The following is a 12257-nucleotide window of genomic DNA, read 5'->3' on the forward strand; positions in this document are numbered from 1 at the left end:
GAAAGTGAATTGTGATTGGAACTAACATAGTGCCCAACACCTCCCTTTGTGTTCCACAAAAGAAAGAAAGTCATACAGGTTTGAAGGGCGAGTAAATTACAGAATTATCATTTTTGGGTGAACTATCCCTATAAGCTCTAATTGCATGCTGTGTAGGATTCCTGAGTGTGTGTTTATGTGTTGATTGTGCATGTTTATGGTTGTTTGCGTGTGTGTGGGTTTGGTTTGTGAGTTGCACTCACATTCTGTTTGCCCACTATGTTATGGAAGGGAAGTTCAGGGCTCCATGTTCCCTCTGTGAAGGAAGTGTTGGAGGGTCTGTGATCTGATTGGTTGATGGAATCTTTCATGATGTCCTCGGGCAAGGTGAGCAGGCTCTCCTCCGGCTGTTTGATCAGGAAGGTCTCGATGTTGTGTCTGCGCAGGAAGTCGTTACGGTCTTTCCCATGACCCTCTTCCACCTCGTAGTCACCATTCAGACAGTCTAGCGCTGCTTTGGAGATGTGGATCCTCCTGAAGGAGTCGAAATATACAAGAGTTTCATCTCACGCATTGAAAACAAGACAACTACATAAGACTTTCACATTCAGTATTAAAAACTTAATTAACTTCCACCACACACACAATATTCCTGCTAAAATGACAGCAGAATGAACTTCCATGTTGGTTCAGGTTGGATAATGCTGGTTAGTGCTGATCTAGCCGGTGGACCAACATGGTCATGGCAAAAATCTATGAAATCTCGCTGATTCAGCACGATAAAAAAGTCTGAAAGTCATCTTTTGGTGAAGACCCATATCAAAAACACATCACATGCTGGTCTTTTCAACAGGGATTGCATGAGAATGGAAAATATCCATGAAAGCTCTTGCTTCCACACATGCACACTGAGGGTTAAGCACTGCAGTAATTATGGCTGAGTGTGTTTGAGAGAGCAAATTGATAATCATACTATATTTTCCACCCTTTCATCTAATCATCAGATAGAGTGTGAGTGTGAGTGAGTGTGTGTGTGTGTGTGTGTGTGTGTGTGTGTGTGTGTGTGTGTGTGTCTTACCCAGGTATGCCCCCTGATTCCAGTTTGTTGGCTATGTCAACATCCCAGGACCAGACATCGAACTGCCATTTCCGTAGGCCGAGAACTCCACATAGAACTGAGCCAGAGTGGATTCCAATACGCATGTCAATGTCATGTTTTGTACGTGAGCGCACATACCTAAACACACACATACAGTAAAGAAGATCAGGATAAAGTAAGATACATGGATGGATTGATGTACAGACAGACAGAAAGGCAGACAGACAGACAGACAGAGAGACAGACTAGACAGATAGATAGACAGACAGACAGACAGACAGAGACTGGATTCATGAGTTAGAAAGAAATGCATGATACTATTACTCCTGACTGGGGTAACAGGCAGAAGTTAGTGGCTGTTTATAGAACGATGAATCAAGGTCACATTATCAGTGCTGTATGTGTTGAGTGGTAATGTGAGTGGTGATATCTGACTGTTAGTGCAGCACACACAAACACCCCACCCCCACCCACCACCATCTCTCTCTCTCTCTCTCTCTCTCTTTCACTCCCTCACACACATTTACATTGCTGTGAACAACATATACTTCAACTGTTTAAAATCTATACATGTATTGTGCTCCTGAGACAAGACCGCATTAATCTCACTGTGTCTCCTCTTCAGAAGAGATATAAACATTTTTCACAAACTGTGCCCAGATTTGCCAAGATAGCAAAGTCTGCTATTAAACGTCAAGAGATTTTAAAATGAACTCAAATATTTCTCATCAAATACTTCCAAGACCACATCATCTACACTATGATATCACTATTATTTTTTATAGCTTTAACATTCTAAGTGTACAGATATATCAACAATTGTCCCATTTATGTCTGTTTGAGCAATAAAACCTCTGATGAATTCTGTGAACAATACAAATCTTTCTCTTGCTCCGTAACATGATAATTGGGATGTTGAATCATTATTTCAGTGTTACTTATCAGGTGTAATCATTGAAATGAAGGATTACCTGATGGTTTTGATCATGCTGAGGCCCATCTCAACACAGCAGTGGGCGTGATCTGGTCTGGGCTCAGGGAGGCCAGAAACACAATAATAGCAATCCCCCAATATCTTGATCCTCAGACAGTGATGCTCCTAAGAAGAGAAGAGAAGAGAAGAGAAGTGAAGTGAAGTTTAGCTCAATTTAGGTAAAATTGTCATTGACAAATAAGGTTGATAAATATCCCTATATATGTGTTTTAAATATCTAGTTTAAAACACATGCATCAAGTTCATAGAAATGCAATAATTGGTTTTGAAAAACATTAGAATTTAAATGGAACATAGAATTTCCTTAAAAAATAACTTTTTATGACTTTAAAATGTCAAGCGGTGTAACCATCAAGTAAAAGGTATTTATATATTTTCCATGCACCTTGAGAAATGCAAGCTTGTAGTACCATCTGTTTACTCCAGATGGCAGTAAGTGAAACTGCAGATGCGTGGCAATGCGCAGTTTATATAGTGAAGAAAAACACCCTTGAGCAGCAGAACACGTTACGTTCTTGCGTTCAAAACACTTGATGGAGCGCAAATCCGAACTAAGGGATCTCAAGATGTGTTATAAGTATTAAACTATATTTAACTTGACACAGTGACCTAAAAAGTTTATGTTTATGATGCAACGCATCCATGACGCTACACAAGCATGTCTGACACAGCTGTTCATTGACGGAACCTTAAAAAAGCCCTCATAATAAATCGCCAACTGATTGACAAATTCACTTGTGAAATGGATTGCTGTGAACTGTATGCCACTGATTGACTAATGTTCAATAATATGGTAGTAAACAATACATTGTATTCTAAAGTGTCTTTTTGTATTGTCTTAATAATGATGAACTCTTCTGCCACAAGAATGTAATGCATTTTAATTATCTGAATATGTTTATATATATATATATATATATATATATATATATATATATATATATATATATATATATATATATGTTTAAATATTTAAAGATAACTATCATTATTTCATCATTATATATTGAGTTATTGTTATATGAGGGGCTTTCTCTGCAAATATTTGTATATGTGATTAATCGTTATTAATTATCAAGACACCATGTAATTAATTCAATTAAAAATTGTAATCAATTGACAGCCCTAATTAAAACGTTTTCTTTGGGTTACTCCATTTGATCTGAGCAAAATGTGCCTTTTCAAAAAATGCCAACTTTTAAAAAACTTCACACACTGTGATAAGGGTCTAAAGAGGCCCTATTTGTTTTATGGATTTCTTGTCACATGACAACAAAATGGCTACCTGCATGTTGGTTACTCCACCTACACTGATAAATAATGATAAATGATATTTCTGCACTACTCAAGCCTTCTTTATTTTTTTTATTATTTAGTTTAATCCCCAGAATAAATATAAAAAAGACTTTTAACTCAGAAATTGAAAACAAGTTCATCATAGTAGATATGAATTCAAGGAATTATTTTGTGTGAATTGCATTTTATATGTATTTTTTTATTTATTTTTTATTTTTTTTCCTTTTCTCCCCAATTTGGAATTCCCAATGTGTTAGACTAAGTACTTGTGGTGGTGTAGTGACTGGCCTCAATCCAGATGGCAGAGGACAAATCTCAGTTGCCTCCGTGTCTGAGACCATCAATCCGCGCATCTTATCACGTGGCTTGTTGAGCGTGTTGCCGCGAAGATATAGCAAGCGTGGAGGCTTCATGCTATTCTCTGCGGCATCCACGCACAACTCACCATGCGCCCCACAGAGAGTGAAAACCACCCATTATAGCAACCACAAGAAGGTTACCCCATGTGACTCTACCCTCCCTAGCAACCAGGCCAATTTGGTTGCTTAGAAGACAGGGGTGGTAGTCAGCGTTTTTAATAACATAATAGAACCCCACATTCTTCACCCAAAAGTCAACATATATTTACTTTTATCAAACATATGTAGTCATGTATTATCAAGAAATTTATAAATGTATAATTTAAGATTAAAATGCAAATTTGTTTGAATGTATTCTTATAATATCCCTGTGTTCCTGTAGTTCAAATGTTTAAGCATGGCGCTAGCAAAGGATCATGGGTTTAATTTCCCAGGGAACACACATTCTGATAAATGTATACTTTGAATGCATTGCCGCTCTGGATTAAAGCATCGGCCAAATATATAAATGCAAATGAATGTTTGTGAGAGTGTTTATAATGCCAGTCTAATCAACCTGTGATATATATTGCAGTCGATATCTGTGTTAGTTATCTCTCAACCAGTCAGGCATTTGTGTAGAGCTCAGAGAGGGTGGTAATTATAAGGCTGCCACTCACTCATTCTGTCTCTCTGAGATCCAGTACTCATGCCTACTGCCGTATTAATGTCTTTTCACAGCTCAGTAAACTGTTGTATGGAAACAAAGTGTTGTTCCGCTCGAAAGAGTCATTTGTCAGTTGCAAAAAGAACAAAACAATAAAAAAAAAAACACCACCTACAGATCGATTAGCTCTGGACAGACTCATGAAAACACGTTTGAAGCACTAATGGTCATTGCCACAGGCTAACTGAATGCCTTTTACATAATCAACACCAAATTGAGGGCAAATTGAATGGATATAAACATACAGAATAGTGTTAAATTGTAGTGTTACAATATGTGCGCCATAAACAAAACAGTGTATTGAAGCAAGAAGGGCAAAATTCACAAAGTGAACACATACTTTGACTCCAAGGGTCTAAAGAATCAATAAGGAATTTTGGTGTCATTTTGGAGTCAGACCTTAGTTTAAGTCATATCACAGCAATAACTAAATCATCCTACTATCATCTCAAAAATCTAGCAAGAATGAGATGTTTTGTATCCAGTCAAAAGAAACTTATTTGTGCATTCATCACCAGTAGGGGGGACTAATGCAATGGACTCCTGACTGGCACTCCCAAAAAGACCATTAGACACCTGCAGCTCATTCAGAATGCTGCTGCCAGCATTCTCATCCAGACCAAAAATCTGAGCATATTACTCCCGTCCTCATGTCGTTACACTGGCTGCAAGTTACATTTAGAATTATTCTAGAAATGTATAGAGGCTCGCTCTTGCTATTTATTCCACTTCATTTAGCTAATTCTGCACATGTAACTTAACTAAATAATTATGTCCTCCACATTATTTTAAGATATGTGCACACAAAATAAGCCTAGAGCGTAGCCTACCATGAGACTTTCTGATATAGATTTACTGTGCTTTCACCTGTTCATAGGTTTAATAATTTTTTCTCATTTCTTATAATGTTTGTATTTGTAGGCTATTTAATATTCACTACAAAATGTGCGCTTGACCTTTCAAAATTACTTGACACCTCGTGCCTCCAGAATAACATTGTTATACTTAGATGTTAATGTCAGAAATACCAGGAGAAATCAAAGTTAAAAACATATTCCATAGTTAATGTAACCTACATGACCAGCTTCATCTGGAGAGATAAATATAAAGATTAAAAGTAATATAATTAAATAGTAATAATTATTATTAGGCTATAATAATTATTATTAATAACAATAGTTGTAATAATAATAATAATAATAATATAAATAGGCCTATCTGAGGCATATTTCTATATACAGAAACTATAAATGTAAGAGAGTAACATTTTAAAATGAGTTTCAAGCCATACCCACATCCGGTTCTATCCGAATACAGAAACAGATACAAATAATTTTGTCATAGTAACAAATACAGATACAGATAATTGCCACAAACAGTAGCCACATACAGTCCAGACTGAAAACACCTTGGTTTAGTGGTGCATTGTTTTTACTGAGCACTGTGCTGCACTTATTGATTGCATTGCATTATTTTTTTTATTTTTTATGTAAATAATTTTTGCTTTTTTTACTTATTTTATAACTTTTTATTCTTGTTTCTTTTTCTTAATTGGCTTTAACATTTATTTGATCTTGTATTTTCTTTATCTGTATTTATTTTTTGTGATGTACTTTGAATTGCTATTGTGTATGAAATGTGCTATATAAATAATCTTGCCTTGCTTTGCTTTGCTTTGCCTTGAATTATCATGAAATATGCTTACATTTACATTTATGCATTTGGCAGACGCTTTTATCCAAAGCGACTTACAGTGCACTTATTACAGGGACAATCCCCCCGGAGCAAGTTAAGTGCCTTGCTCAAGGGCCCAACAGTTGCATCTTGATGGTGCTGGGGCTTGAACCCTCAACCTTCTGGTCAGTAACCCTGAGCCTCAACCACTGAGCCACCACTGATACTTTGATATATACCATAGTACTGCATGATTACTGTTCTTGTATGCCAAGATTCCTGACTGGTTGAGCATGTTGCTGGCTAGCCCAGGTCATGGGTTCAAATCCTAAGGAACATATAGTAGTGTTAAATATATACTTTAAATATGCTGTATATCGTTTGGGTAAACGTGTCTTCCAAATGCATAAATATAAACATAACATGGTATTTACATGGTACTACAATGGGACATGTCCAAAAAAAACATGGTAACAACATAGTGTACTTTTTATTTGTGGAGGAGGAAAATGTTCCTTGATTCTATTCTATTCTTGATTCTAGATTTAATGCACATTTCCCATTAGGCATCATAAGTGCATAATAGACAAATAGAGCCAGAGCGAGACAGATTTGTGAAAGATAATGCTAGTAAAAGACAGGAGTTTAAAGTGCTGTCAGAATATGCCAGGAGGATGCAAGTAATCAAAAACATTTAAAAGTGATGGCTCAATCATGCAGTTAGCCATTACGGCACTAACAGCAAACACGTGGCATCGCTGAGTAAACATTGCCCTCGGGAGAGAAAATTAATACTGTTCATCCTGATAAACAGTGCTGCAGAACTGAATACAACACAGAGTATTAGCAAGGCCTGCTTAAATCAGTGTGACTGCAAACTCACACAAGGACACAAGGATATTCAAATATGACATACTGATACAACCATTTGCACGCACACATATGCCACATTAGAATATCTGCATTATGCATCAGTGAGCCACTTCATGGTTGGTTAAACTCCAATGATTATTGTACTGACTCATGAATAAGATTATTGAAGATAATACCACAGCACAGCTAAACCACAGAGACGCTCGGCATGAGGACAGAGTTTAATATATTTCATAATGTATTTATTGCCTCCCACAGCCACATACATTTTTTTTAATAATACCGATGATCTGCCGCATCTCTGTGTGTGTTCATGTACTTTGCTATAGTTTACAGACAAAATTGTCCCCAAAAGTGAGCTAAATCTAACAATACCCCCCTCTGATGACATCCAGGGACTTCATTAATTGTAAAATAGATTTATAAATACAAGATATACTGTTTTTGAAAATTTTACAAATGCAAAGTTTTCTTTAAGGGTTAAGTGTAGGGTTTGGGTTAGTCTATAGTTCATTTAATTCGCTTTATATAAAAACAATAGAAGCCTATAGTATATCAGCACGTAGATAGCTATAAATGTGTGCATGTTTCCTTAAGTAATGATATTGTTGTTCAAAGGCAGCTATCAAGATTTGCACCAGCAGTTGGCAGTTGTAAACTTGTGCAAACACACACTTACAGTACACAAACGTACACAGGCACTTGCGTCACAACCATTAACAATAGCAGACAAAGTCACAACTTTTAGTAATTATGTGACTCTTACAAAAGCCATTTAGTATATCAGTTCACTTCAAGACATGAATGAGGGGGAGCACACAATCTCAATCTCTATCTGGGCACAACTGATCTGGTCCTCTGGTGCCACTACATATGCCAAGCCAAGAGATCTTGGCAATGCCTTTGGCGCACAAAGATCACACTGCTCTTTGAGAATAAGACTTGCCATAACTGCCATAATGAGCTTTCACACAAACAGCGTTTTTGCTGTATAAAGAAAGTAAAGTGATTATGGGTTACCTCGTTGAGTATTTCCTTTGATAACAGCCAGAAATTATAAAATGTTATCAGAAGTGGGCCAGCAAAAATTATTACAAATTTGAAATCTTTTGTTAGGTTGTTACACTAAAACCTACCATGCCTTAAGTTAGAAGACTCTGAATATGATTCATGAGTTGCATGGACCACTTTTATGAGTCGCTGTACATTGCCATCATTTTGAAAAGATGTACCAGTATATTTATTAAAACATCTCCTTTTGTGTTCCACATACAGTGGTGGCCAAAAATATTTGCACCCTTGGTAAATATGAGCAAAGAAGGCTGTGAAAAAAAAAGATAACAGTCTTCTTTTATAATGCCTATTGAGGTTAGAGAACACCTGGCAAGGGATCTGAGACCACCCCTCCATACAGAATCTCTACAGATCCTTCAAATTCAGAGGTCCATGTTGGTTCAGGTCCTGGGACGGGGATGGCCATGGCACAACCTTGATTTTGTGGTCAGTGAACCATTTTTGTGTTGATTTTGATGTTTGTTTTGGATCATTGTCCAGCTGCAAGTTCCTACCAGGGGGCATTTTAAGCTTTCTGGCAGAGGGAGCCAGGTTTTGATTTTTTATCTGTTGGTCCATGATGCCATGTATCCAAACAAGATGTCCAGAAACTCTGGCAGAAAAACAGCCCAACAACATTAAAGATTCAGCACCACATTTAACCGTGGGCACTGGGTACTACTTCATCTCTGAATGCACCAAACCCATCTCTGGAGTTTGCTGCCCAAAAGCTCTTTTTTTAGTTTGTTTCATCTGACCATAGAACCTGGGCACATTTGAAGTTCCAGTAGTGTCTGGCAAACTGAAGACGCTTGAGTTTGTTGTTGGATGAGAGCAGAGGCTTTTTTTTTTTATTTATTTTAAAAACCCCTCCCAAACAACTTGTGGGGATGTAGGTGATGTCTGATTTATTTTTTATTTTTTTAGGCTTTCTGACAACAGGCCCAAATAATTTCTGCAGTTCTACAGCTGTGATCCTTGGAGATTCTTTGGCCACTTGAATCATCCTCCTCACTGTGCGTGGAGACAATATAGACACACGTCCTCTTCCAGGCCGATTCTCAAGATCTCCATGTAGATTGGTTGATTGGAACTTGTTAATTATTGCCCTTATGGTGGAAGTGACCATTTTCAATTCTTTGGTTATTTTCTTATAGTCACTTCCCATTTTGTGAAGCTCAACAACATTTTGCCACACATTATAACTTTATTATTTGGTCTTACACATTGTGATGGATGACTAAGGGAATTTGTTTTGTGTGTTACCTCATATTTATACTCCTGTGAAACAGTCATGGCTGAACTCATGTTCCTAGTCACCAAGGTATTTAAAAAATGAATGGGAATATATTTCAGATATATTTTACTCATCAGAATTTCTAGGGGTGCCAATAATAAATGGCCAATGTTTTGGGGAGAATTTTATTTTATTTAATAATGAGATATTTCCCCTCTTTCAATTGTCCAATAACTTTTTTTTTTTTTTTTAGATTAGATTAGATTAATCTTTATTTTCATTGTGCATAATACAAGTACAGAGCCAATGAATTGCAATTAGCATCTAACCAGAAGTGCAAATAGAAATTTTTTTAGAGTGCAAAGTTATGAGGTGGAGAAGCAGAGACCAGCTCAATGCAAATGTCTATGAATACAGTACAAGGTGCAAATGAAGAAGTATAAAACTGAAGGTGAATTGTATAGAATGAAGTATAAATATGTAAATATGTAAATATATTTATATGGCCGGTGACCATAACAATGCAAGTGGCATCAGGAGGTAGAAGTTATGTGCAAAGAAATCCACAAGGGATTGTTCAAAATAAATAAATAAATAAATATGTAGTCCGAGTGTGATGTACTGTTCAGCGCCTGAGTTTAGAGTTCAGTAGGCTGACAGCTGAGGGAAAGAAACTGTTCCTGAGTCAGCTGGTGCGACAGCGAAGACTCCTACAGCGTAAAGTAAACAGACCGTGGTCTTTGATAATGCTTCATACCCTCCTTAGGCAGCGTTTGTTGTGAATGTCTTTGATGGAGGGTAGCTGAACACCAGTGATGTATCGGGCAGTTTTCACCACCCGCTGGAGAGCCTTCTGGTCTGAGACAGCGCAGTTCCCATACCACACTGTGATGCAGTTTGTTAGGATACATTCAATAGTGCAGCTGTAAAAGTTTAGCAGGATGTGGGGAGACAGGCAAGTAAAGGCACTGTTGCACCTTTTTGATCAGAGTGGAGGTGTTGTAGGACCAGGAAAGATCCTCAGAGATATGGACACCCAGGAATTTGAAGCTTGCCACACTTCAATTAAAGGTTAGATTTTTGTGAATTATTTAATAAAAGATCAAAAGGTAAACAATGCAGATTTTTCGCAGCCTTCTTTGTTCATATTTACCAAGGGTGCCAATATTTTTGGCCACCACAGTAAGAGAAAAAGTTATACTCTCCTATGTGTTCGGAACACCACGAAATTATGACATATTTTTAAATTATGACAGAATATTCATTTTTGGGTGAACTATCCCTCTAAATGTTTGTTTATTCATGAGCCAGAGGCATTTAAATGTACTAGTTTACAGAATTCTGACATGGTGAATGTTTCTCTCACTCATTTAATGTCATGATTCATTCAAATTCAAATCACTTTTTTAAAAAGTGCTGGGGACCTTTTATTTATTTATGTCACTAAGTGGCAAAAAATCCTGAATATTAGTAAGGTTATATGCAGATAATGTCAAATTAACTTTTACTGTTTTGATAAATATTCAAATTTGATGCCCAAATCAAGAGCTAAAATAAATATTTCACAAAATGTATTTAATAACTTGATCCGTGCATCTATCACTGTCAGTACTGGAATTTTGTTAGTCAGTAGATAAATATTGCACATAGATCAGTAAGCTTTAGCTAGAAGGACTGATTGGTCTCATGGTAAGTTTTCCACTCTAATACAAGGAGTTCTGTGTTTTAATCCACCCTCATTTAACTTTCTAAATTAATAAATGAATATAGCATCTGAACGTCAGTGAATGTATATCATGAGCGGGGACACGTGTTTGCATTTTGCTTTGTGTTTAAACTGGAAACAGCGGAGCGAGTAGAGCGTGCATCTGGATGCTCGAGAGAACATTACCGCCCACTGTCACTCAACGCCACTGATAACAGCTGCAATGAGCACTCATTTTAACATTAAATATAATAATCTGCAGTGCTGGATCAGCAATTATTATAACACACATGAACGAAATGGAAACTCCTGCTCAACAACTGGAGATGTTTCTTATGTATTAGACACTTACCTGATGAAATGTACTTAAAAAATGGATGAGAACAAAATTTGCAAAGGCAAAAAGTGGTAGGGACATGACCCATGCCTCCCACCTGTAAAAGACGCCTTTGCTCGTCACCCTGCTATTCTAAGGACCATTACATGAGGCATTATCTCCTAAACATTTATTTGTGATTAGGTGTTGCGGTGTTTGTGTGTTATATGTTACTCACGTGCGCCAGTCGGTCAAAGCGTGCAAAGAGTTCGTTGAGCATTCGAACAAGTTCCTGAGCGGAGAGGGTGGTGGAAAGATTGGTGAAGCCCTTCACATCAGCAAAGAGAATACTGCACAAAATAACACAGACACAGGTCATCTTGAAAATAAAAACTAATTTCTCAAACTGAAACATTCCAACCAAACGGTGTGCAATCTGAATAGTCTATATGTATATTTTTGATGATATTACATCTCTTTAACAGCTACAGTATACAGTAAGTCAATTGTATGAATACAAACATTTGCATATAGAAAATATAATATGCAACATACAGAATTCTAAAAACTGTATGAAGTAATTTTTGAGCCACAAATAGAACTGCAAAACTAAGGATTATTTTCAAACAGATTTCCCTAAAGCTCACCCATCTGCCATTAGTTGGTTTAAAAATATTCCTGCCCCAAACTTTGAGTCAATGTTGCTATGTAAGGCTGGTTTGGATGCTCAAACAAGCAGAGCAATGTTTTGATAGCACCACACAGCAACAGGGATTACACATTTCAGGGAAATCAAACTACAGATATCTTAAATATAATGCCGTTGTCTCTGCATATTAAAAATTACACACTTCAGTTTTAAGGAATTAATAATCTGATAGGTTTACATTCATGTTGTTTTAGATGTTTTTTAAAGAAATGTATTAGAGTGTGATAATCTATACATACTGCATGTTTCATAACTGA

General features: G+C 36.8%; 1 protein-coding gene across 2 annotated transcripts in view; it reads right to left on the reverse strand.

Moving 5' to 3' along the window:
• The window catches only part of LOC127649767 (adenylate cyclase type 8-like), a 66076-nt gene that overhangs the window by 37750 nt on the left and 16069 nt on the right, over positions 1–12257 (reverse strand). For both annotated transcript variants that reach the window (XM_052134997.1, XM_052134995.1), the window contains exons 4-7: positions 11530–11641; positions 2050–2177; positions 1058–1216; positions 243–513 (exon numbers count right to left, since the gene is read on the reverse strand). In XM_052134997.1, the coding sequence (XP_051990957.1) occupies positions 243–513; positions 1058–1216; positions 2050–2177; positions 11530–11641 (670 nt within the window). The remainder of the gene's footprint in view (positions 1–242; positions 514–1057; positions 1217–2049; positions 2178–11529; positions 11642–12257) is intronic.

The sequence above is a fragment of the Xyrauchen texanus genome, chromosome 9 (genome assembly GCF_025860055.1).
Source record: "Xyrauchen texanus isolate HMW12.3.18 chromosome 9, RBS_HiC_50CHRs, whole genome shotgun sequence".
Classification (NCBI taxonomy): domain Eukaryota; kingdom Metazoa; phylum Chordata; class Actinopteri; order Cypriniformes; family Catostomidae; genus Xyrauchen; species Xyrauchen texanus.